The 27,386-nt window shown below is 42.1% G+C and overlaps 1 protein-coding gene across 2 annotated transcripts; it reads left to right on the plus strand.

Annotated features, from left to right (window-relative positions):
- The first annotated feature begins 1,098 nt into the window (after positions 1–1,098).
- On the plus strand, positions 1,099–27,386 carry Atpaf1 (ATP synthase mitochondrial F1 complex assembly factor 1). Of its 2 annotated transcripts, XM_090334918.1 has the most exons (9): positions 1,104–1,714; positions 4,490–4,598; positions 7,885–7,935; positions 10,123–10,185; positions 13,073–13,123; positions 15,516–15,563; positions 18,025–18,120; positions 20,719–20,826; positions 26,452–27,386. In XM_090334918.1, exons 1-9 carry the CDS (start codon positions 1,386–1,388, stop codon positions 26,644–26,646), a joined length of 1,050 nt encoding a protein of 349 aa, XP_090191044.1. In that variant the 5' UTR covers positions 1,104–1,385; the 3' UTR covers positions 26,647–27,386. The 2 variants fall into 2 exon arrangements, with proteins under 2 accessions (XP_090191045.1, XP_090191044.1); XM_090334919.1 differs by lacking the exon at positions 13,073–13,123 and having other exon boundaries at positions 1,099–1,714.

Below are 27,386 nucleotides of genomic sequence, written 5' to 3' on the forward strand. Positions count from 1 at the left end.
ATTGCTATTCTTACTACCTGAAAAAAAAAAAGAGAGAGAATAAATTTCCTTCATTGCTTGAATGTTTCCTGAGCTCTATCTCTTGGCTTGCTGTCTGTCTGCATATGTATATTTGTTGCCTGTCTCTCTAGAACGTAAGTCACAGGAATTAAGGTAAACAAGTGTCTGCGAATTGCAGATATCTCCTGCGAAGGGAGTAAAATAAAGGGGCATAATAGGATTTTAAATAAACAGACCATAAAAGGATGCTGAGGTTCATTTTAAAAGATTAAAAGAGATCCATTTATGTTTGAGGTATTGACACCTGAACTGAACCCTATGTGATGACGAATACACGCTGACTGCTCAAGGAGAAGAGCAACTGCAAGAATCCCAACCAGCACATTAGCAATTAGCAATCTCCCACCACATGCCCCCCCCTGTGTGGGCAGGACTGACCTCCATGAAAGAAGGTGGCATGGAGTAGAACTGAAGGCTCCGTCCCTGCCACAGGTCAGACTTCTATAGGGTAAGACACAAGCAGACAAGAACTCCATGCCAAAGACGACCTGATACCACTGGGCACCATGTTGAAAATGAACTTTACAACTTGTGGGTGAGGATGGGAGGAAAAAACTGGGAGAGAGCGAGGAAGGGGTGACACTCTCCAAAAAGAAATGAACGCTTTACCTGACATGTAACTGTAACCCCTCTGAACATGACCTTTATAACAACTAAAAAAAAAAAAATTAAAGGCAAACGATTGCCTGCCCTCACCGAGGGGTCGTCCATGTGGGGAGCAGCTGAGACCCTGGGCTTACACCTTGTTCAGGTGAGGAAGTTGGTGACACTGGGGTTGAGAAAGAAGGAGACTAGCCCAAGGATCATGACCCAGAACACTTGTTCCTTTGTGTACGGCTACGCTCTGCCGGGGCCGCCTCTCCGCCCTCTCCTGGGGGAGGAGGGTGGGCGGTGCACTTCAGCGGGAGCTCCGGCTCCATGCAGGGCGGTGGAGGGCAGACAGGGCTTGGGAGGGAGCCCTGGGAGCGGCTCGCGGGTGCAGACCTCCGTGGGAACTCTGCAGCTGCGCCGCCGGGACCGGGTCTAGCGGGACGCACAGCTGGGAATCAGCTGGGTGACTTTCACCGGGGAGACTTGGCGCGCAAAGGCTGCCGGTCCCGAGAGGGACGGCGGGTGGGAGGGAGTAAATCCCGGCAGGCTCCCGGGAGGAGGCGGGCCGCGGGAGGTGCCGGGGCGGTAGCGAGAGCGCTCAGGCAAGGGCTCCGCGGCCGGGTCCCCTCCCCTCCCAGGCTCCCGTCCCCCTTGGGGGCTTCTCTCCAGAGTCCGGAACTTTGGGCGTGCGGAACGTCGGTGGCGGAGCGCGGGTGCCGAGGACCCGGAGGGAAATGGAGAGTGCGCGCGGCCCGGAGGCCGAGGCCGCAACGCCTGCGGAGGAGGAGGAGGAGGCGGGCGAGACCATGGCGGCGGTGGTGTCCGCGGCGGGCGGCGCGGGCCCGGCGGTCCTGCAGGTGGCCGGCCTCTACCGAGGTCTGTGCGCGGTGCGCAGCCGCACGCTGGGCCTGGGGTTCGTGTCGCCCGCACAGCTGCGCGTGTTCCCGGTGCGCCGGGACTCGGGCGGACCCTCCGGGGGCGCGGGCCGCAGAGGGGTGGGGTCGGAGCTCGAGGCCAACCCCTACTACGACCGCTACCGGGACAAGATCCAGCAGCTGCGCAGGTGCGGCCCGCGCGGCTGGCGGGGGGGGGGGGGGGCGGGCACCGGGCGGGGGGCGGCGTCCACAGCTCAGGTCCCCGGTGCTGCCCCGCCGTGCGCACGGCGCAGAGGGGCTCGGGGAGTCCAGGCCCTGGCCTGAGATCTCGCAGCCAAGGCCCCCCCTCCACGGTTTCCTCTGCGCCGTGCTCCTCAGGAGACCCAGGCGGGCTCGTGGAACGCAGCCCCACACGACTGGACCCAGCGGAGCCATGGGCGCACGGAAGCTTTCAGGGAAGGGAAGTCGACTGGCCTCAAGGTCACCTTCAAGAGCGTTCCAGCGGGAGTCTGGCTGAAGACCTGTCCAGGACAGGTTCTCTCTGCAAGATTTCCATCCCCCAGACGAGCCCGTGGAAACCTGGTCCGGAACTCAGGGGAGAAGGAGCGGGCACACTCCTCGCTCTGCACCCTGGCAGCAAGCAAAGGAGCTGGGAAGTGAGGTCGGAGACCCGACTCTCTCGTCAAGATCAGAAAACGGAGGACCTGAAAGAAGAGACTTGCCAGAGGACTCGCACGCGCACCGTGGTTGGAATTTGTCAGGTCGAATCCGGAATTCCTAATTTGACCTGTATGCGTTCTGTCTCATCTCTGGTTCCATCACTGTAGTTTATTCTGTCTTCTTCACCTGGATAACTGCTGAACGAGATTCAGAGTGAAAGGAGGCCGGTGGAGAATATGGGAAAATAAGGCCTGTCTTAGGAAAGGAAACCAAAACTTGGGGGCTGTAAATTCTTTGCATTCTGTCTCATCTCTGATTCCACTGCAGTAATTTATTTCTTCATCTTCACCAGGACTACTGTGATTATTCTCTAATGCTGCCCCCGCCCCCCATGGAGGGGTCTATTCTTGGACCTTTTCATCCCAATGCATCTCACTGAAATTAGAGATCTTCCCCACCTTTCACAGCCATGATGGAATAAATAAGTACTTAATTTTTTTCCAGTTCCTTTTCCTGCAAATATTTTTTTTTATTCTTATGGCTAAATAATAAGTACTCCATTGTGTGCGTACACCACATTTTCTTTATTCAGGACAGGGAAACCTGTTCTGGTCCTGTAGTTTGACTATTGTGAATAGTGTTGCTAGAAACATGGCTGTGTTGGTGTCTCTATTGTATACAGACTTAGAATAAGTAACTACTTCTGTCTTCCCAACAGTATTTAGATATTCTTAAGTATCTGTCTTGTTTGTTTTGTTTTGGTTTTTTGCCAGTCCTGGGCTTGGGCTTAGGGACCTGAGCACTGTCCTTGGGCTTTCTCAAGGCTAGAGCTCTGCCACTAGAGCCACAACACCACTTCCGGCTTTTTCTGTGTATGTGGTACCAAGGAATTGAACCGGGGTCTTCATGCATGCTAGGCAAGCACTCTACCACTAGGCCAAACTCTCGGCCTGAGTATTTGTCATTTTTAAAACCTTTATTTGAATTTCCTTCCATTCTTTTCTCTTGGTTCCTTTTCACACACAACCATCTCCAAAGTGTTTCCTTCCTTGCTCTGAATGCCTCCCAGCTCCTGTTGATTCTTACTCATGTCTTATTTCAAGGTGCCCCGCTGACTTACAGACAACATCCAACTTCTTTGGTATTCTGCATAAGACCCTCCCACTCTACTTCCTGCCAGTCCTTGTTGCTTGAGCTTTTTCTAATTTTGGGTAGCACACACAGAGAAAACTGGAGGAGAGGGGTGAAATGTTCAAGTGAAGGAAACAGCCACAAATAGGTACAAAGACAGGAAATCACCTCCATCTTTTGAGAATGTTGGGGCATTTATCGTAGTACCTCTAGCATTCTCGTGCACATGTCTGTCTTTCCTGCTAGATAATCTAGTAAATGGCTTTAAGTAGGTCCTCTGTCTTACTTATTTCTCTATCTCCAGAGCTGAACTCTCCTGGCCTATCTGTGCACTCACCAAGTGTAACTGTGACCACAAGCAGGGCTGTCCCAGTCCTAGAGGAAGAAAGGATGGTCAGCCCATCTACATAGCAGTGAGGGGCCTGGTATTTGATGTCCCCTCCAAAGGAGTTTATGGAACAGCCCCCCCTCCTTAGTGCCTTGGTTAAAAAATGAAGGCTAAACAAGATGTCCCCTGGTTATACAGAGTTTGCTATGATACTGTGGTGTCATAGCCACGAGATTAGAATTCCTACATGATACATTACCGAAACATACAAAATCAAATGTCCTGTGGTCACCTACAAGGCCTAAAACAAGAACTTTAACAAGGACTTCAGTTATTCTGCAGTTAAAACATGACAGATGAATTCTAATGTTCCACCTTCTGGTTTTGTTTGTTGGTTTTTGTTTTTTTAAGGTTAGATCAAGCAAAGCTGGCTATTTGAAGCCTACACATGATCAGGACTCTGAATAAAACTTAACTGGACATTGCTTGACAGCTACTGAAGAGGTGACCCAGCAAGATGACTTAAAGCATCCTTTAAACATTGAGGTTTCTAGGGACCTGAGGCCAACTCCTGTGTCAACTGAAGTGGTAGCCTACAAGAGGAAAATATGACACCATCCCTGGAGCATGAACAATAGTTCATTCAAACAGTTCAAAGCAAACAGTCTTTGTTTTCCACTTCCTTGACTTTGCAGCCTGTCCTTAATCCTCATAAACTGAAGGCAGGGCTTTCAGCCTGTCTGAATGCCCATGTCTTTCTCTTTGGGGGTAGAACATGATGATTTATCACTTCAAAATCCAAAAAGGGCCCAGGTGGTTTACTCTTTGATTTACCTTCAATCAGGTCTGATCCAGCTGCTTTTGAGTCCCGCCTGGAGAAGCGCAGCGAATTTCAGAAGCAGCCTGTGGGCCACTCCAGGCAAGGTGATTTTATCAAGTGTGTGGAGCAGAAGGTAAGAGCTGTGCCATTTTGTGTTACTGTTCATGAGAACTCCCAACTCTTTTTTTTTTCTTAATTTTTTAAGTATGTTTTTTATTGTAATTAGTAGACTCCCAACCCTTAAACCTTGAAGATTTGTTGATGGACCAACTAGATGAACACAGCATCTGCACTCTGTCTCCAACCATAAATATGACCTACCGTTTCAGGGCAAACTTCTGTGCTTATGGTAGAGATGCAGAGAGATAAAGAGTCCCCTGCTCATGAAGGGTACAATCTAGGGGTCAAGGGCTGCGGGGATCAGAGATTTCTTAACGGAAGTAGAATCTGGAAAAAAGTCTGATGGGGCTTAAATTAGACAAGAAGGAGGTACCACATACATAGAAAAAAACCAGAAGTGGTACTGAGGCTCAAGTGGTGGAGCTCTAGCCTTGAGAAAGTCCAAGGACAGTGCTCAGGCCCTGAGCTCAAGCCCAGGACTGGCCAAAAAAAAAGTACAAAGCTTAGACCAGAAGGAGTAGTAATTTGTATAGAACAGGGCTCATCAAACTTGTAACTGACCAGACAGTAAATATTTTAGGCTTTGTGCAACTACATAGCATCATTATAGTGTGAAAGCAGACACAGACAGATATTAAGTAACTGAATGGATGTGGTTGTGTGCCAGTAAAACTTTGCTTACAAAAAGAGCTGGAATACTGACTTTAATTTTCTGACAACCAATCCCAACACCTAGAGCCCAACAACATCTCTGCTACCTAGCATGTTCCTGACCTGTAAGAACAGATATGCAAAGAGAAATATCAAGGCTAAAGAAGTACATCAGACATTAACTTCCAGGCTGAGGAAGTTGGGTGTGAGGAGTGGTAGCAGGATAACTTCATTGCAGAGAGAGGTGGGCTCTAGAGCCAAAGGCCAGGAATTGAATCAGCTTTTCCACCTACCAGCTGAGTGACTCCAGGGGAATTGCATCTCCATGCCTCAGTTTGTCTGTCTGAACCAGGAATAATAACAATACGTACTTCCTGGAGTTGTGTTGAAGAATGAATATGATAATGCCATGCAAAATTCTAGTATGATCCTGAACATATGATAAATACTTAATTTTTTTTTTTTTGCCAGTCCTGGGCTTGAGCGCAGGCCCTGAGCGCTGTCCTTGGACTTTCTCAAGGCTAGAGCTCTACCACTTGAGCCTCAGCACCACTTCTGGCTTTTTTTTTTTTGGGGTATGTATGTGGTACCAAGGAATCCAACCCGGGTCTTCGTGCATGCTAGGCAAGCACTTTAACCACTAGGCCAAACTCCCGGCCCTCAATACTTAATTTATTAGTTATTATCTTTAGGAATCAAAGCTGGAGAAAAGTATGCAGAAAACTGTATCGGAAGACTAATGCGGTGTTTTTCAAACTTTTTTTTAAAAAATTGGTCATAGGGCTTGAACTTGGGGGCCTAGGTACCATCCCTACGCACTCTTTGCTAGAGGCTAGCACTTTGCCACTTTGAGCACAGCTCTACTTCCGGTTTTCTGGTGGTTTGTTAGAAATAAAGTTTTGTGGACTTTCCTGGCTGGGCTGGCTTTGAAGCGTAATTTTCAGATCTCAGCCTCCTAAGTAGCTAGGATTACCATATGTGCCTCTAGTGCCTGGCTTTTTTCAAATTTTTGACCATTACCCACAGTAAGAAATATATTTTGCATTACAACTTTCTACTGAATACATGTTACCCTATCCCTAACTCTATGTTATATAGCAATCAAGTTTTAATACAAAATATTGTTTCTGCTATGTTGCATGCCATTCTTGTTTTTTTTTTTTATCTTTTTGAAAACTTAAACTGTACTAAATTGGTTTTACCACCTACTATTTGAAGAGAGTTTGGAACTAGTGAGAATATACAGTCATTTAGATGTGCAGTGGTTTCTATTGCAGCCACCTGAAAAGAAGGTGGGAAATTGGATTCTACATTCTGTTCTAAGGTCAAATTGGTAATCTTTTTATTTGCTTGGATTTTATTTATTTATTTATTTTGCATTAGAAGATAGCCTAAAAAGAGAAGGTATCATACACTGAGGGAATCATACATGTGCATTCTAGGCCACCTTATGCATAAAAAAATTCATGAGATTCCATCTGATTCAATGGTGGGACACAGTAGTACATGTCTCTTATACCGAGAAACACCAAAAAGTTCATGGTCTTGAACTTAGAAAATGAGTGGCAGACTATTAACTATCAAACACAACTCGAAATAGATCATCTAGGCTGTGGCTTCAATCAGAAAAAGTAAGCTAGGAAAGAAAATAATTTCTTGGCTTTTTTTTTTTTTTTTTGTCAGTCATGGGGCTTTAACTCTAGGCCTGGGCACTGTCCCTGAGCTCTTCAGCTCAAGGCTACAGCCCTTCCCTTGAGCCACAGCCCCTCTTCTTGTGTTCTAATGGTTAATTGGAGATAAGAGTATCAAGGTCTTCAGTGCCAAGCTGACTTTGTACCTTGATCCTCAGATCTCAGCCTCCTAAGTAGCTAGGATTACAGGTGTGAGCCACCACGCTCGGCTTTTTTTTTTTTTTTTTTTTTTTTGAGAAGCAGTCTAGGAGTACTAAGACAACACTGAATACTCAAAAAGACCCTAATATACTAAAAACTACAGTTAGAAGTGCTGTGAGATAACGTAATCTTAGAACACATACCTTTCCATTTCTTACCTCTTCCATGGCTCAGTGAGGAGCAAGTCAGAGAGCCACTTGTAGGAAACCCAAGCAAATTAAATTCTTGAATAGAATCCTTCCTATTGTTTGTGGCCAGTATAGAATGTCCTAGCAGATGGTGGTACTAACAAATCTCCTTCATCTCTGCATCTCATAAACTTTTGTTTTGTTTTGTTTTTCAGTCATTTGTGGGGTTTGAACTTGGGGCATGGGAACTGTCCCTAAACTTTTCCTCAAGGCTAGTGCTGTATCACTTTGAGCCATAGTGCCACTTCTGGTTTTCTGGTAGTTAGTTGGAGATAAGATCCTCATGAACTTTTCTGCCCAGGCTGGCTTTGAACCACAGTCCTCAGATTTCAGCCTTCTAAGTAGCTAAAATTATAAGCATGAGCCACCAGTGCCTGCTGCACCTCATAATCAGGGAGGGCAATTTTATCCCATAAGCAGTAAGTCTTAGAACAATGTATACTCTTGTTATAAAGAGGTGAGTTTTCCTACAGAATTATGTAATGAGACGGGGCACTTCAGCTGGCTTGATTGTCTTTTTTTTCTGTAAGTAAGCTGAATTAATATCCTGTGTCACCATATATTACAGACAGATGCCTTGGGGAAACAGTCTTTGAGTAAAGGATTCACCAAGGACAAGGTAAGCCTTAATTAAATCTAGAAATCTAAGTCTGAGGTTATTTGGGATATCTATAACAAGAGGCTGCAAATTTGAATGAATTTACTTTGATTCATTGTTTTGTTTTGTTTTTTTTTGAATGGTTCATGGGGCTTGAACTCTGGGCCTGGCTGTTGTCCCTGAGCTCTTCAGCTCAAGGCTACTGCCCTACCCCTTGAACCACAGTGCCACTTTGGTCTTCTAGGGATTCATTAGAGATAAGAGTCTCACAGATTTTAGTATTAGTGCCCCTGGGCCTGGTTGTTGTCCCTGAGCTCTTCAGCTCAAGGCTACCGCCCTACCCCTGAAACCACAGTGCCACTTTAGTCTTCTAGGGGTTAATTGGAGATAAGAGTCTCACAGACTTTAGTATTAGTGCTGACTTTGAACCATGATCCTCAGATCTAAGCCTCCTGAGTAGCCAGACTGATGTATGTATGTATGTATGTATGTATGTATGTATGTATGTATTTATTTATTTATTTATTTTTTGTCACGGGGCTTGAACTCTGGGCCTGGGCGTTATCCCTGAGCTCTTCTGCTCAAGGCTACTGCCCTACCCCTTGAGCTGAAAACCATTCTGATTTTCTAGTGATTAATTGGAGATAAGAGTCTTACATTCTTTAGTGCCGGAGCTGGCTTTGAACCGGCTGGGATCCTCAAATCTCAGCCTTCTGAGTAGCTAGGATTACAGGCATGAGCCACCACACCTGGCCATAGATTTTTTTTAAAGGTGTATTGATTGATTTTTTTCCAGCTGTAAAGATGAGAAATATTTCTGAGGGTCCTTAACATGACCTCTAGTTTAAGTGTGAATCATGTGGGTCCTGGAAGAAGTCTATAAGAAATGTGTAGTACTTGTCCTTTTCCTAGGTATTAGTTACTTTATTGTGATTGTTGAGTTTGTGGGAGAGGAAATTTTTTTTTAGTAATAGAGATTGAACACAGGCTTCACTCTTGCTAGACAGGTGCTCTGCCACCTAATCCAGGCTTCCAGCCATCTTCCTGTTTGATTCCCATTGTCCCTGGGGATGACAGGTATGTACCACCAATGCTTCGTTGAGTTTTTCATGCCTAGGCTGACCTCAGACTGGAATTCCTCATTTCCATATCCCAAGTGGTTAGGTTACAGGCTTGAGCCACTGCACCTGGCTAGGAAGTAGTTTTTGTTTTATTTTTGTTTTTGCCAGTCCTAGGCTTGATCTCAGGGCTTGAGCACTGTCCCTGGACCACTTGAGCTGCAGCATCACTCTGGCTTTTTTCTGTGTATGTGGTGCTGGGGAAATCGAACCCCGGTCTTTGGGCATGCTAGGCAAGCACTCTACTACTAAGCCAAAACCCCCAGCCCCAGGAAATAGTTTTAAAGATAAAAAATACTGGGCGGGGAGTTTGGCCTAGTGGTAGAGTACTTGCCCAGCATGCACAAACACTGGGGTTTGATTCCTCAGTACCACATACATAGAAAAGCCAGGAGTAATACTGTGGCTTAAGTGGCAGAGCACTTGCCTTGGGGAAAAAAATCCCAAGGACAGTGCTCAGGCCCTGAGTTGAACTGGCAAAAACAAAAATAATAAATAAAAAAATAATTTAAAAAAATGCTGAGTGACTGCTATTTGTTCACACCTGGCTGAGATCTTAGGATCCAAGCCAACCCAGGCAGACAAATCTGTGTGACACAGATTTGAACTACAAGTGGAGCTGTAGTTCAGGTGGTAGAGCATCAGTCTGGAGCAAAGGAGCTAAGCAGGAGTGTGAGGCCCTGAGTTCAAACCCCAGTACCAGTATACACATACGCCATCCACACCCCACACACACAAATCAAAAATGTATTTAATTTGTTACTTAATTGGCAAATAGCCTCGTCTGTAGAATGCCAGTGAAATTGAAAATGACATCCAAGCTTTCTCCTTTTAAAATGCAGAGTGCCACATGACTCACTGTGTAGGGGAAGCTTTTAGGAAGTACATACTGTTCAGGATTAGAAATGAAAATGCCGTTGTGGACTTGGGGACTCACTTTGTCTGAGCATGCAGGGGTTCTTGTGCTATTCTGTACTTACTGAAGATTAACCTCACTGTTCTGACATTTTTCTCCACAAGCCTTAGAAAACCTAGGGTGGTTGTTGTTTTAAATTGTAGGTTGTAATTGTTTTTTATTTTCTCTTTCAAGACTCTCAGTTCAATCTTTAACATTGAGATGGTGAAAGACAAAACTGGAGAAGAAATAAAACAGGTAATAAATGAGAATGAGTTGGAATACTCCATGAATAATTGTGCTCTCCTAACCAAATCTAAGAGTAGTGAGGGGAATACATTCTGACACTATTTTGTAACCCAAATGAAAAGTGATTTTTTTTTTCTTTTGCCAGTCCCAGGGCTTGAACTCGGGGCCTGAACACTGTCCTTGGTTTTTTTCAAGGCTACAGCTCTACCACTTGAGCCACAGCACCACTTCCGGCATTTTTCTTTTTTTTTTTTTTTTTTTGCCAGTCCTGGGGCTTGAACTCAGGGCCTGAGCACTGTCCTTGGACTTTCTCAAGGCTAGAGCTCTACCACTTGAGCCTCAGCACCACTTCCGGCTTTTTTCTATGTATGTGGTACCGAGGAATTGAACCCGGGTCTTCATGCATGCTAGGCAAGCACTTTAACCACTAGGCCAAACTCCCGGCCCCTTCCGGCATATTTCTATATGTGTGGTACCAAGGAACTGAACCCAGGGCTTCGTGCATGCTAGGCAAGCACTTTACCACTAGGCCAACTCCCTAAGATTACTCCTGGAAAGTAATCTTAAGCAACAAAAGTGATGAATTACATGAACAACAGTAGATGAGAAAATTTGTCTTCCTTGCTCACTTTGTGTAACCAATTTATATTCCTCTTTTATTTTTTCATTCCTGTTGCCCATATCTTATTTAAAATTTTAGACATGGTAGCACATGTCTATAATCTCATCATAGAGGAGGCAAGGTAGAAAAATCAGGAATTCAAGGTCAGCCTGCCACCATCAATGTGAAGGATTCCTTCCCAGAATTTAGCTTTTTTAGGTCTCCTTTGCTTATCCCTTTGATCTGTTCCACAGAGGAGGTAAAAAATGGGAAGCTATGTTTGAGACCCTGTATTAAAAAAAAAAAAAGATAGGGGATAGATGGATGGATGGTGGGGGGAAGGGAGAGAAGAAGGAAAGAAGGAGGGAGAGAAGGAGGAAATATTTTTCCAGATAGATTTTCTTGCTCCCATTTATTTCAGTCTACTTCAACATGTCCTTACCAACTGAAACGCATACTGTATTGGTTAAAATATATGATATAATCGAGCTGCCAATTTAAAGCCACAGTTCTGCCACTTTTCCAAACTATCTGATTTGAACAAGTTAGTTAACTTCTTAAAGCCTTTGTTTTCTACTGTAAAATGGAGATACTAACAGTACTTATTTCATTCATAGAGTTATTTGAGAATTATATGAGCTTACCATTTGTAAAACACTCAGAAAATAATGTCTGGCTCAGAATAAATGCTATAATTGTTTTTAAATAAATGAATGAATAAAAACACATACTATTTGCCAAACGGTATTTGGTTGGCTCCTAGCTACTCAAGCGGCTGAGATCAGAGGATCACATTCAAAGCTAGCTCAGACTGGAAAGTCCATGAGACTCTTATCTCCAGTTGTATGTCTCAAAGTAGTAGGGCACTAGCCTTAAGCAGGAAAGACTGTACACAGGCCTTGAGTTCAAGCCTCAGAAATGACACAAAGAAAAAAAGAAAGAGGCGGAAGGGAGGGAGGGGAGAAAGAGAAAGAGAAGGAAGGAAGGAAAAAGAGAAAGAAAAGAGTTTGTGCAACTCTATCTCTAACTAACCATCAACTAACCATTATATATAAACCATGTCCATATATATTATAAAAGAAAAATTATATTCCTAAGATGTATTAGAAACAGATAATCAAGAAAACAGCAATGATTGTAATAGTATAAACACTTTTTTCCTTTTTCTGATTTCCTAATTTTGTAATTTTATTGTATAAATTTTTAATCCCTACTTTCTGGTATTTCAAGAAGATCAGCTATGCCCTCCTTGTTCTCTGATGTCTGGCAGAGGAGGAACTCCTGACTGATACTTACCACCATCAGACCTAGCAGCATCTGCTCCTCATATGGAAGACTTTTCAGAAGCAACAATAAATAAAAGCTTACAATAAGCCGAGAGTGTGACATAGTGGTAGAGTCCGTGCCTAGCATACATGAAGCCCTGGGCTTGATTCCTCAGTACCACATACACTGAAAAAGCCAGAAGTGATACTGTGGCTCAAGTGGTAGAGCACTAGCCTTACATTATTTTTAGTGCTTACTCTGTGCCAAACACAAAGCTATATTTGCCCAGTTTTCACAACAGTCCTGTGAGATTGATGTTATTGCTAATTTATTGCTGTTACTTAGCAATTTGCAGTGATTTGCCAAAGATAGCTAGTAAATGCAGAGCTAGAGTTTATATCCAGGTCCACCTAACCCACACTGGGCTGGGGAGGTGTGAATGTAGGAGGGAGAAAGCAGAGTGGGAGAAAGGGGTTGTCTGTCATGTACAGGTTTGTCTTTAGAGGAAGGATCTTAAACATCATAGAATCAGATATTATGACAGAACTTGTTGTTAACGAGTTGTAGGTATAGGTGCAGTGGTTCATGCCTATAATCCTAGCTATTCAGGAGGCTGAAATCTGAGGATCGCAGTTCAAAGCCAGCCTGCGCACTAAAGTCTGTGAGACTTATCTCCAGTTAACCACCAGAAAACTGGAAGTGGCGCTGTAACTCACAGGAAGAAGAAGAAGGAGGAGGAGGAGGAGGAGGAGGAAGAGGAGAGGGTTCAATTCCTTGGCACCATATACTCAGAAACAGCTGGAAATGGCACTGTGGCTCAAGTGGCAGAGTGCTGGCTATGAGCAAAAAGTGTATCAAATCTCTTGTAATCATATACTAATTATAAAAGCACTACGTTAGTTTTCTTTTTCTCCCTGTTAGCAAACAGCATAATATCCTGAGCAATGGAAGCTAACACAATTTCTTGCACAGGTTGAAAAGATTACACAGATGTCACTTACCCACTCCTTTTTTTTTCTTTTAACATAGATTTGGCAACAGTATTTTGCAGCAAGAGATACAGTCTATGCAGTTATTCCTGTAAGTAGTTGGAGGGAAATGAAAGTGGTTCAGCATGAAGGTCAGTGTTCTAACCTTCACAGGCATTGCCTTTACTTTTCTTGTGTTGTTTATGGCCTCTTGAGAACTTAACATTTTACAGCCTTGAGGTTTTTTATTACACCCTAAGCACCAAAGATTGGAAGCTCTGTATGGTATATTTATGGTTTCTGTTCTCCCTCTTTCTGGTTTAGAAATGTCTCTGAGTTAAGTCTCTGACTAGGGAACATGGTATAGGCTTGTGCTGCTGAGTTTCCAGATGTCTTTTATTTCTTTTTGGGTTTTCCAACCAAGCTACTAGAATTTAAGACAGGGGCTCTAGCCTGGCTTTTTCCTCTTGTAAACAGCATAGAAGCAAGCTGACTTGGGTGCTCTTCTTACTCTTTCTCTGGCATTTCCCCTCCACAAGTGGCATTTTTCTTGGTTTTTCCCTTCTTGAAACTGGAGATGTTCACTGGCTGCATTAAGGCCTGTGACTGGGAAGGTAATGCTGCTGTCTTTTCTGGTTTTAAGGTCCTTCTGCCATTATAGGAAAATACTGAAATACTGGGTTATCAATTAGTTCTTCAGTTGTTCTTTTTCTTTTCTAAGAAGGAAAAGGCTAGGATTCCTCAAGCATGCAAAGATCAAGATATACATAAATAAGTTTAACAAAACGTTTAAGCATGTCTGGGAGTTTGGCCTAGTAGTAAAGTGCTTGCCTAGCATGCACGAAGACCTGGGTTTAATTCCTTAGTGCCACATACATAGAAAAAGCCAGAAATGGTGCTGTCGCTGAAGTGATAGAGCTGTAGCCTTAAAAAAAACCCAAGGACAGTGCTCAGGCCGTGAGTCCAAGCCCCAGGACTGGCAAAAAAAATTTTTTTTTTTTTTTATTTTAAGCAGAAGTATCATGCCAGACCTTTTCATTGTTATGAAAATATCCTTATCTTGACCAAAAAACACAACAAATCAGAGAAAGTCTGGATAAGTGGCAAAGCTTCTATATGGCAAAGGACATAGCAAATTAACTTGAAAGCCTACAGAGTGGGAGATCTTCACTAACCATACAATAGACAAAGGCCTCATATCTAAAATATATCAACATCTCAAAAAATTGAATTACTTCAAAACTAATCTCCAAAGAAACAACCATCCCATTAAAAGATGGGCCAAAGACTTAAAGGGAATCTTCTCTGAAGAAATAAGAATGGCCTATAGACACATGAAGAAATGCTCAACGTCTCTGGCAAATCAAAACAACTCCTAAGATTCCACCTCACTCCAGTTAGAATGGCCATGATCAAGATATGTAATAACAACAGATGCTGGAGGTGATATAGCCAGGAGGGATCACTACTACCCTGTTGGTGGGAGTGCAAACTCATTCAACCACTATGGAAAGCAGTATGGCAGTTCCTCAAAAGACTAAACATAGAACTCCCCTATGACCCAGTAATTCCACTACTAGGCATTTACCCAACCATCCAGAAACAAGGACTTACTAAAACCACTAGCACAAGGATGTTCATTGCAGCATTATTTACCATAGCAAAGATATGGAACCAACCCAGATGCCCCTCAGTTGATGAATGGATCAACAAGATGTGGTGTTTATGCACAATGGAATTCTATGCTGCTGTCAGAAAGAACGACATTGCCCCGTTTGTAAGGAAACGGAAAGGCTTAGAAAAAAAATCATATTAAGTGAAGTAAGCCAAATTCAAAGGAACATAGGCTCAATGGTTTCCCTCATTTGTCATTATCAGTAGAAACCTTGGGCTCTCCTAGCAGAGATTTACAATAGAACAAAACCTAGATACATAAGGCCATGTAGTATGACACTAAATGAAAGGACCTCCAGTATATAGAAACAAAAGAAAACAAATGAGTGATTGTTGTCCTTAATGTTCTATTATCTCTCATTTCTTTTGCTGTCCCTTGGTTTTCTCATATTGTTACAGTATTTCACCTTGTTATCTGATATATTGGATATATGCGTATTTGGTTATTTGAAATCTGATAGGGAAGGGGGAAAACAAGATGAGGGGTGGGGGTGGGGGGAGGGAAATGGGGACTAAGACATGAGAAAGGTTATCAATGTATGTGAAGTAATGCATCTTCTATCTGGTAAATATAATGTAACCCTTCTATTGATTACAATTAAAAAGTATATAAAAAAAAGAAAATATGCTTATCCTTTTTTTTTCAACTTCTTAATACATATAAATGCTTACCTTTTATGAGTTTAACAGCCCAGAGAGCACTTTCCTTACATTTTTAGGCCATTTTTGTTGTAGTGTATTTCTAGAATTCAGTCTTGGTGAATGTAATTGTAATTATGTGGTCTTTTGTTTCTTATTGTGAATTAATTTTATTCTTTTTCAATTTACAGAAAGAGAAGTTTGATTTGATTTGGAACAGGGCTCAGACTTGTCCAACAGTAAGTTCTAGTGCTATGCAAAGATTGCTTTCATGGCTTCCAGACAAGGATGTTTTCTACATGATCCCATTCTAGTCCATACGTTCAGATGTAAATTGTTCTAATGAATGATATTTCCAACCTTATGAGAGCATTTGTGTTTGACCAATGAACTTGAGATTTTTTTAGCTCTCCATTGTATCTCAGATCTTTCTAGTATGAATATTAATTTAACAGGAAAAAGTGCATATTGGAAGAGGCTTAAGTCCTTAATCTTTGCAATCTCCTTCACAATTGTGTTTACTGATACTCCTCTTTGCAGTTTGGGCCATGCTATTCTGGAAATTAAAGGTACAGGAAATTATTTTCTGAACAATACTCCAATAGCACAGAAAGTAAGAATAGAAATTAACAAATGGGGCTAAATCAAATTAAGAAGTTTCTACCTGCAAAAAAAAAAAAGAAAAAGAAAAAAGAAAATTTACCAGAACCAAGAAACAACCTACAGACTGGGAGAAAAATCTTTGCTAGCTATTAAACAGATAAAGGATTAATATCCAAAATATACAGTGAACTTAAAAAAATTAAATAGTGAAAGAACAATTAGTCCAATTAATAAATGGGCAAGTAAACTGACAGTTCTCAGAAGAAAACATACAAAGGACTAATAGATATATGAAGAAATATTTAACATCCTTAGCCATACAGAAATGCAAATCAAAAACTACACTAAGAATCTATCTCATCCCAGTCAAATAACAACACAATGCTGGCAAGGATGCAGGGGAAAAGGAATTTTCATACACTGCTGTGGAAATGTAAGCTAGTACAACCACTATGGGAACCACTATGGAAGTTCTGCAAAAAATTAAAAGTAGACCTAGTTTATGACCCCACCATATCACTACTGGGCATATATCCAAAAGGGCAGAAATTAAACACAGCGTGGTGCACAAAACCCACGCTGTTCAGCTAACCATGGCGCTCCTCAGCAGATGAATGGATAAACATGACATAACAGCCATGAAGAAAAATGAAGTTACGTCACGTGCAGGGAAATGGATGGAAATAGAATGAGATAAGTCAAGCTTAAAAAGGCACTGGGGTTGTCTCATCTAATAATAAATCAGAGCCTGAGTGGTTGGCAACGAGAAGAAACTCCAAGATGTATATTAGGCTTTGTTTTGTTGTGGCATCATTTTCTTTTTTTTCCAGTCATCCCCAATTCTAAACATAAAACTAACCACTCAATAATTTTAGTCTGTAGCCATTTGCCAGAGCTGATCTTAGTTAATAAAATAGATCATAATTTAATAATGAGAATAAAATTAAAATTAATTCAGCACTAAATAGTTAAGAAATCAAAAACACCCAGATAGTCAACCAGATAAAAATAGATAAGTTATAACCAATTCCTATAGTCAACTTCCATACCAGATTGGTAATTTGGGCCGGGAGTTTGGCCTAGTGGTAGAGTGCTTGCCTAACATGCACGAAGGCCCGGGTTCAATTCCTCAGTACCACATACATAGAAAAAAGCCGGAAGTGATGCTGAGGCTCAAGTGATAGAGCTCTAGCCTTGAGAAAGTCCAAGGACAGTGCTCAGGCCCTGATCTCAAGCCCAGGACTGGCAAAAAAATAAGAAAGAAAACAAGGAAAGGAAGGAGGGAAAGGAAAGAAAGAAAGAAAGAAAGAAAGAAAGAAAGAAAGAAAGAAAGAAAGAAAGAAAGAAAGAAAGATAGATAGATGAGGGGAGGGAAATGGGGACAAAAGCATGAGAAGGGGTATCGTGTGTGAAGTAATGCACCTACTATTAATTACAATAAAAATATTTTTAAAAAAGAAAGGTTATGTGCATATAGTTTGATAAGATTCAAGTTTTTTCTTTGTTTGTTTTGGTTTGGCTTTTTTTTTTTTTTTGTCATGGGGCTTGAACTCTGGGCCTAGACGCTCTCCCTTAGCTCTTCAGCTCAAGGCTACCATCCTACCCTTGATCCACAGCCCCACTTCCCGTTTTCCAGTGACTAATTGGAGACAAGAGTCTCACAGCTTAATAGTGCCCAGGCTAGCTTTGAACCTCAGTCCTCAGATCTCAGCCTCCTGAGTAGCTAGCATTACAGGCATAAGCCACTGTGCCTGGCCAAGATTCAAGTTTTTAAGCATGCAAACAATATGTCCTATTAATGGATATACCTATACATTAAAATATATATAAAGATAGAAGGCACAAACTGCTAATAGATGTTAAATCTAGAATGGGATTGAAAGGATGTAGAAGTATTCTCAAATTATATCTCTATTGCTTGTTTTCTTATGAGTTGAGAAGTACGTGAATGTTCACTATACTATTACATGCATTATATGGTTTGAAAGGAAGTGTTTTAAAAATCAAGCACTGAGGAAGATAGAGGGATTGAAACATGGTTGGTCATGTAGCAAATGACTATTTATTCATCCATCTCCTTATGTATCTTTCCCACAGTTTCTGTGTGCACTGCCAAGAAGGGAAGGTTATGAGTTTTTTGTAGGACAATGGACAGGTACAGAACTCCACTTCACTGCACTTATAAATATTCAGGTAAGTGGCTTCTTCCCTAACAAAGGTAGAAGAAAGAAGCCTGTCATTTAATGGGCTTGGGCCCTTTCCTGAGCCCAGCAGTACTTCCAGTGGCACTGCTGAACTGTCATACTGTCAAAGATAGGCTACTTTTTTAGACTCCACTTAATATCCAGAAATTAAAATATCCCAGAACCTTCTCTGATACATTTGGCTCTCTTTTGTCTCTAAACTAGACCTCTGTAGCACTAGTGCCTTGTGTAACAAAGTTGGAATGTTATTCATTCATTCATTCATTCATTCATTTATTTATTTATTTTGCCAGTCCTAGAGCTTGAACTCAAGGACTAGGCACTGTCCCTGGGCCTCTTTTGCTCAAGGCTATAGCATTCTACCACTTAAGCCACACCTCAACTTCCAGCATTTTCGGTGGTTAGAGATAAGAGTCTCGTAGTCTTCCTGCCTGAACTGGCTTTAAACTGGAATCCTCCTCACCTCTTAGCTGCCTAAGTAGCTAGGATTATTGGCGTGAGCCACCAGTACCTAGCCAGGATGTTAACTTTTTTTTTTTTTTTGCTAGTCCTGAGATTTGAACTCAGAGCCTGGACACTTGTTCCTGGGCTTTCTTTTGCTCAAGGCTAATACTCTACCACTTGAGCCACAGAGTCACTTCTGGCTTTTTCTGCATTTGTGGTACTAAGGAATCAAATCCAGGACTTCATGCATGCTAGGCAAGCACTCTACCACTAAGCCACATTCCTAGCCCAGGATGTTTACTTTTTAAGCCAAGCTACAAACCTATTGAGGAAGGTTCCATGTCTTATCTGTCTTTTTTTTTTAACCAACTCAGCCCTTTTCATGTTGCTAGATACATCATTTCCTTTTAATAAGTGGTACTCTATTTGTTTGCTCTTTTCTTCTGTTTTATTCCCAAATGTTAGATTTTTTTTTTTTTTGCCAGTCCTGGGGCTTGAACTCAGGACCTGGGCACTGCCCTTGGTCTTTCTCCACTTGAGCCACAGTACCGCTTCTGGCCTTTTCTGTACCGAAGAATTGAACCCAGGGCTTTGTGTATGCTAGGCAAGCACTCTACCACTAAGCTATGCTCCCGGCCCCCAAATATTAGATTTTTTTTTAAAGTTAGATTTGAAGCTTTTAAAATAAAACATTTTAAATCACAATCACTAGGATTAACATTTTTATTTGGAGGCTACACCTAGTAAAAGCAAGCGTGTATTGTATTATATTATCTTTAAAAAGCTGAGGCAGAGAGAGTGTAAACTAGAATAAGGGACAAGCTGTTCAATTATTTTATAATTCATCCAGCATTTTTGAGTACAAACTAATAGCCAACATTTGATATACTTATTATAAATCATATATTTTATATACATGCAATTTATTCCTCACAAATACACCTCAAAATGGTTTACTGTTACTTTTTTCTGTTTATAGAGAGAAAAGTAGATTTGAACTAGTTAATTTATAATGCTAAGTAACAGAGGTGCGTTTAAATCTAGGTTATCTGAATCTAGAGTCTATGAATTTGACCATTATGGTATTGTATTGGGAATTGTTCTAGAACCTGGAGATCTATGAGATAGGGACTCTGCCCTTATATCCAAGAAAAATGATCCAGAAATATGATTATGACCAAAACTATTAGCACACTATTAGAAGTCAAATTAGAAGTGTTTAATAGAACTAAGAATTACTAAGAGTAACCAACAGTAGGTAGATATCCTATTAAAAGGACTCTCTTTTTGAGTGTAATAATATAAATACTCTGGAAAGGCTTAAGTTTTAAATTCACACCTTTCTTCCTAGTCTAGATTTGGGATCAGGCAACACTGTACTGACCTTTTATTTTTTGTCAGTCTTGGGGCTTGAACTCTGGGCCTGGACACTGTCCCTGAGCTCTTCAGCTCAAGGCCACCAACCTACCCCTTGAGCCACATGCCATTTCCGGTTTTCTAGTAGTTAATTGGAAATAAGAGTCTCATGGACTTTAGTGCCAGGTTGACTTTGAACTTCATTCCTCAGATCTCAGCCTCCTGAGTAGTTAAGATTACAGGTGTGAGCCACTGTGCCCAGCCCTGCTGACCATTTTTTATGGTTAGTCTATTCCTATTCTCTCTTCTGCCCCAACCAGATAATGTTTTAAAACTATACACTAGGCCCCCATGTGCAAACTCTCCAGCTCTTGCTATAGCTTAAAAGAGCTAGAGCCAGCCAAAGGGAGTCAATTTCCACTATGAAATGCTCTAGTTCATAAAAGTGGCAATTACACGGGCACACTGCTTTCTTTAGAACTTGATTTGGTAGCTGTTCATGCCATTTTGTTTTTAAATGTATGGCCATAATGAAGGATTCACTGCCTTCTATAAACATTTTCTGGGAAAAAAGCCAAACCTTTTCCAATTGAAGACACAAATAACACTGTACAAATTGTCAGTTTCACCATGCCTTTGCAGGCCTGACCTTGCTCCCACATACCAGTCCTCCAACTCACTAGCCGCCCAAAGGGCTGTTAAGAGCCAGAATTTCCTCCAGGCTCTCTATTGCTTTGAAATTGCAGCTTGGGGTGGTGGTGGCCCTGATAAGTGTTCCTCCTTACAGACCCGAGGGGATGCTGCAGCCAGCCAGCTGATTTTATATCACTACCCTGAACTTAAAGAAGAAAAAGGCATAGTGCTGATGACAGCTGAAATGGATTCCACATTTCTGGTAAGAATCAACATTTACCACTTTGGATTTACTTATAGGCCCAAAAGGCATTACTCATCTTATAGCTCATGAGAGGTCAAATTGCAGAGACCTATATGACCTTAGCTGCTTACAAAGTTGAAAATAATTTGTCTTGTTCATGTTTTTCCAAGTTGAAATTAGTATACACAGATCTTTAATCACTTCAATTTTGAAATCCATAAGCTCTAAAAATAGTTTTTTATAACTTTCTTGATCTTAAACCTTACCTGACTTAAGCTTACTTTGAAGCTGAATCCTTAGTTAAACCATATGAGGCCATGTAAAATAATTTCACTTGGTATGCAATGTTATGTAGTTTATTAGGGAAATATTACTAAGTTTGATTATAAGGAGTTGCTTAATGTGTAATTATTTATTATCTTCATCTGTACCTTTAGCTTAATATGTAATTATTTATTATCTTCATCTGTACCTTTCTAAAATCCAATAATTCTGGGCCCAAGATACATGTGGCCCAGGGATTTCAATTAAGAGGTTGAAAAGAACATAGCTACTTCATGTAGGTATGAGCTCAGTCTAGAATAGTTCTTAGACTTTTTTTTCCAGTCCTGGGCTTGAGCTCAGGGCCTGAGCACTGTCCTTGGACTTTCTCAAGGCTAGAGCTCTACCACTTGAGCCTCAGCACCACTTCCGGCTTTTTTCTATGTATGTGGTACTGAGGAATTGAACCGGGGTCTTCGTGCATGCTAGGCAAGCACTCTTTCACTAGGCCAAACTCCTAGCCCAGTTCTTAGACTTTTATCCCCTGCCACACTGTTCGTATGTATACAACTTTCACCATCCCTAGTGATTTCCTTTTCTCCTTTCCCATTCCCAGTTGAGAGTCCCTGGGCTGCAGCATCAACCACATGCCCTTAGCTAATGGTGCTCATTGTGTTCTCCCTCCACATCCAGGTGCCACCAGCAGATGTGTGACTACTAGACTGCCTCTTTGTCTAGTTCTTGGTTGTTTCCATTTCGTTTATCTGACAGAGATAGTTTACAGTGCTTTCAAAATACTGGAAGGGAGGCCAGAAGTTTGGCCATGTGGTACAGATTCATGGTACAGGTCTGGCAGGTCCAGTAACCTGTTGTTCAAGTCTCCGCCCCTTCCTCTAGGAATTCAGGCACACCATCACATGGAGGTGGGATTTTTACCTCCATCCATCAAGATGCCAAGATGACACCAGTTAGACCCAGTATCCGTATTTCATGTTTGCCTTGTAGAAACAACTTGGCTATAAGTTCCGATATTGTGCACCGTTAGACATGTTAGAATTGGTGCAGAGATATAGAAAGGGAAACCTAAAGATGTAATATGAACATGTGATCTCCTGCATGCTCAGATATAAAATGGGAACTTTGGGCACAGTATTTTTAGCTGTAATAAAGCAAATGAATAGAAATTTGTGACCTACCCCTCTTTACCTTCTCTGCCCTGAGAGCAGCAATCCTGCCACATGCCCTCACCCCAGAAGATATAAGTCTGCTCTAAGTTGTGTCCACCCCATCCTTGGTCAGGAACACTTGTCCACCACTGAGTCAACAGTTCAGTGGTACTGAACCGACCAGTGACACTATGGATGAGAGCCATGGCAGCTTAGCAGGTCCACATGACGAGCTGCGGATTCTAAACAAGGAACATGAACATAGCAGCGGCTAAGTTCATCGGGCTTACAGCTGTCACAGTTGGGGTGGCTGGCTCTGGGGCTGGAGTGGGTGCTATGTTTGGGAGCCTTATCACTGGTTATGCCAGGAACCCTTCTCTGAAGCGGCTGATCTATTATGCCATTTGGGGCTTTACCCTCAGAGGCCATGGGCCTGACAGTGGCTTTCCTCAGTCCTCTTCACAGTGTGAAGGAGCCGTCTCCTCCTCCCATAGTGTTTTCTCCATGCCTTGTCTGCCCTGTATGTTTCTTTTTCTGTACCTCTCCAGGAGTTACAGAAGTAGTTGGCTCAGGGTTTGATAGAGAGAAGACTAAATACTGTATTAATAAGACAAAAAAGAAATTTGTGGAAACCAGAGATTTCTTCTGAATTAACTAAGATTCAGGCTAAAAAGTTAATGGCACACCAGACACAAAACAAAAAACAATCTGTCCATACTTGACTCCACATCTGTATCAACAGATGATTTCAATAGAGTATAGGTGGTGCAAGGACAGGATTTTGGTGGGGGAGAAGGGAGGACACCTAGGTTTAATGTTCCAAGACAAGCAGGAGTCTGACCAGTTCACTACTTTGAGGAAGGAAGCACAGAACAGGAAGACTTTTCAGTTGAGGGAATAGCATCAGTAAATGTCAAAAGACATAAAATGACTGGGTTGTTACAAATGGTTTTGTGTTACTCGTGTATAAAACAAAGGAAGTTTGGTGGGTGTGTTTAGAGGTGGGCTTTATTATAAAGATGTGAAAGAATCATTAAAGGATTTAAACAGGGATTAACACATAAAGAACTAGATTTTTAGTACTATAAACCTTAATTATTTGCACCCTAACCATTCTGTACTTCTACTCTGGTCAGTGTAGTTATTTAGAAGACAGGTGCTTCACCCACATCTGAGCAAGAAGTGATAAAGACTTGAACCTAGAGCACTGATAGTAGAGAACAGAGAATGACCCAAGAAAAGTGGAGGGAATAAAGTACAGAGGACTTACAGTTATATAAATCAGGTAAAGAGTACATTCCTTTCTTTTTTTTTTTTTTTTTTTATTTTTTGCCAGTCCTGGGCCATGAACTCGAGGCCTGAACACTGTCCTTGGGCTTTCTCAAGGCTAGATCTGTACCACTGGAGCCATAGCACCATGTCCAGCTTTTTTTCTATATATGTGGTATCAAGGAATCAAAACTGGGTCTTTGTGCACACTAGGCAAGCACTCTACCACTAGGCCAAACTACCAGCCAAAGAGTACATTTCTTGTCAGACAGTGTCACCCTTTCCTTCCCAGTTTTCCCTCCCATCCCCCATTCGTTAATATACTTCATCAAGCCACACAGAGTTAGTACATTTATGTTCTTGGGTCTTAGAAAGTGAGGAGGCTGCTGCTTTATACCAAGAATCAAGAGAACAAAAAATGTAGTTAGTAAGGAGGGAAGAAGCACTTCCTACAGTGCTTCCACACACAGATGTGCATCTCTCCATATCTCACCTCTCAACTCACCACACTAGTTGCCTTCACGGGCCTGGAGTTTGGCCTAGTGGTAGAGTGCTTGCCTAGCATGCACAAAGACCTGGGTTTGATTCCTCGGTACCACATACATAGAAAAAAGCTGGAAATGGTGCTGAGGCTCAAGTGGTAGAGCTCTAGCCTTGACAAAGCCCAGGGACAGTGCTCAGGCCCTGTATTCAAGGCCCAGGACTGGCAAAAAAAGTAAAAAAAAAAAAAAAAAAAAAAAGTAAAAACCATACTAGTTGCCTTCAGACTTTCAATAGTAGGAGGAGCCTTTAGCCAAACAAAATCATGTAAAATTCCACAGCATGACAAATGAAACTCAGTGAAAGGGTCCTGAAGTGCCTACACAGAATGCCCAAACTGCAGCATTCTTATAGAGTGAGCACATCTGAGCTTACCCGCCCCTCACCATTTAAATCTTAGATACAAGCCGTGGCACCAGTGGCTCATATCTATAATCCTAGAAACTTAAGAGGCTGAGGATCTCGGTTCAAAGCCAGCCTGGGCACAAAATCTGTGAAACTCCAATTAACTACTAGAAAACCAGAAGTGGTGCTGTGGCTCAACTGGTAGAGCGCTAGCCTGGAACTGAAGAGTTCAGGGACAACTGTTAGGTCCAGAGTTCAAGCCCCACAACTGATTAAAAAAAAATAAGTAAATAAATAAAAATAAATCTCAGATTCAGATTGACGTCAAGACCCTACTGCTACACAGCCCAGAAATGGGTGGGGTCTGTCTCCAATTATTACAATGCACTTGCTTTAGGGAAGATTTGCTCTTGAGGCATGCTTGAGTTTAAGAAAGGTAAAATTGACTGAAGTAGAGCTAGTGAGCACAGTCAATTATCAGAAACAGTAGCAAGAGGAGTGGAGAGAATGCCAGTCTCACAGTCTTGAAATCCGACACTGGCCAGCCTACTGACGTTGGGCTCATCCCTGAACTTTATCTGCTTTGGTTTCCTGGCCTACTAAATGAGAACTAGAAAGCTCCTACTCTAACATTCTTTTAAAGTATCCAGGTTAAGGGGAAAAGGCTTTTGATTGAAGATCCAGTCTGAGATTAGTGCCTGATTATGAGAAATGACTTGAAAGTCCCATGGATAAATAGAGGTGAAGCACAGCCTATGGTATTTATAAACCCATCTTCATCATTCTGTAGCTAGACAGAGCATACTCTGGGCAGTTTTTAATGGGAATTCTGTAGTATCTTCTGGGGCTAATTTTGGCTATACGTACACAGTGATCATGGTTAAGTGCTTCTGGCCATCCAGAACTGTAGAAAGTGTAGGGGAAAAAAAAGCCAGAGTTATTTGCAATAATTCTTTCATGAAGTTGTGTGGGTCTAGCCTATGCATTTCCCCCACCCACCCACTCACCCCACTCCTAACCCACCCATCTCACAGGGTACTCTGCTCTGTACCTTTCTCTGCACTAGACATTAGAAAAGCTGGCCCTGTCTCTACCTGGGGATTGGCTAAAATGGTTGCACAGCAAGTTACTCTAAAACTTAGTGGTTTGAAACAAGTATTTATTACCTCACCGTTGTTGCAGGGAGGAGTTTGGAGTAACTTAGCTGGGAAATCCTGGCTCTGTTTGATAGAGTTGCTGTCAAGAGGTTGGCTACAGTCACCTGAAGGTGGGTTGGCCTTAAGGACTCACTTTCAGTCCCACTTCCATGGCTCATTTCTTACCACACTGTTTTCTCCATGAGGCTACAAGAGTGTCCTCTTGAAATGACAGGTTTTGCCCAGAACCAGTAATTTCTTCTGCCCCCAAAGCAGAAGTCCTTTCCTATCATTTCCTCATAGTCTTTCTCTTAAAAAACAAGTCACTAAGTAGAGCCTTACTCCAGAAAAGGGATACAACATCACTAAAGGGAGGGGGTCCATGGAATTTGTGGAGAATGTTTTAAGCCATTCCAGCTGGCTTCAGCTGAGATGGTATCAGAAAAAAATTTTATTGAAGGTTATGTCCAGAGCTTAGTAAAGAGATTAGTACTCCCAAACTCCTTCTTGGGACTAGCTAACTCTTCCTTCTGAGCACACACAACCCCACCCCATCCCCAGAGATATATTTAATGGTTATTTTGGACTGAATGAAGAGCGGGGTTGTGAACAAATTCATTAATTTATTCACACATTCACCAGATGTCACGGTGTATAGGAGCAGAAAACAAGCCAAGGTTTATATCCTTGAGGAATTTTACTTAGGGAAGACAGGCAGGAAACAAAAGGACAAGTACAAGACAGTTCATACATGCGATGACAGGGGTTTCTTAGAAAGGGACACCTAACCAACACTTGGAAAGTCATAGAGCATGGGGAACTTTCTAGAAGCAGTGACTCCAGGGTGAGTCCCCCCACTACAGCACTCAAACACAGAGCTTTGACCTTGTGTAGGGAGGAACCTCACTTCTCTTTGTGTCTTACAGAATGTTGCTGAGGCACAGTGCATCGCCAACCAAGTTCAGCTCTTCTATGCCACTGATCGGAAAGAGACCTATGGTTTAGTGGAGACCTTTAACTTCAGGCCAAATGAATTCAAATATATGTCTGTTATTGCTGAATTGGAGCAAAGTGGACTTGGAGCAGGACTGAAATGTGCCCAGAACCAGGATAAGACTTAGAGGTGTGAGCACTGGCCTTGCACAGAGTCGGCTCAGCTTTGGATAGTCTAGAGCCTACCTGCCCCCTCCAGCCGCAGAGTTCAACAAGCAGTGTGTAACGAATTGTCCTGTATGCCTATTAAAAGACGTGATGATGGAGATGAGCCCTAAGACTTGAACTTCAGGAACAAAGGAATAGTCTGATCATTTCCTCTCGGTACTTAAGGTTTGCTTTTAAGTGTTTCTATTTATTTAAGCAAGAAATAGGCAGAAATCTGCACAATGGTTGGTTTGATTTACAGTGTGGCTGTGCACTTGCATTCTAACTAGTTTGACCTCATAACTTCCAGTTCTGTGTTTTTATGAGTTTATGACAGGGTAATAAGCTTGAAGACCATAGTATGAAGTGAGCGATGCATCCTCTTCCCATGCACCAGTGAGCTTGCCCAAATCTGCGTCATCCAGATATCCAGTTTAAAACTCTTAAAACCAACTAGAGAGATTCCTATCAGGATAAAAACTTTATCTTGATTCCCACCCCCACTCCAATAGTTAACCTTTAGTGTAGCTGGTTTGAGGTGTCAGTAAATTTAAGGTAGAATTAGATAAACAGTGCCTGACCATCGTTAAACTATAGATTGCACCTGCTTCTCTACCTCTGCCTGTTTGAAGCAGATGAATCAGTGTAGTGTAAATAAAACATTGTTGCAAGAAGATCATTCCAGGTTTGCATGATTTTTTTACATTTTTAATTTGAAATT

The sequence above is a fragment of the Megascapheus bottae genome, chromosome 6 (assembly GCF_031878675.1).
Source record: "Megascapheus bottae isolate mThoBot1 chromosome 6, mThoBot2.hap1, whole genome shotgun sequence".
In the NCBI taxonomy this organism is placed as follows: domain Eukaryota; kingdom Metazoa; phylum Chordata; class Mammalia; order Rodentia; family Geomyidae; genus Megascapheus; species Megascapheus bottae.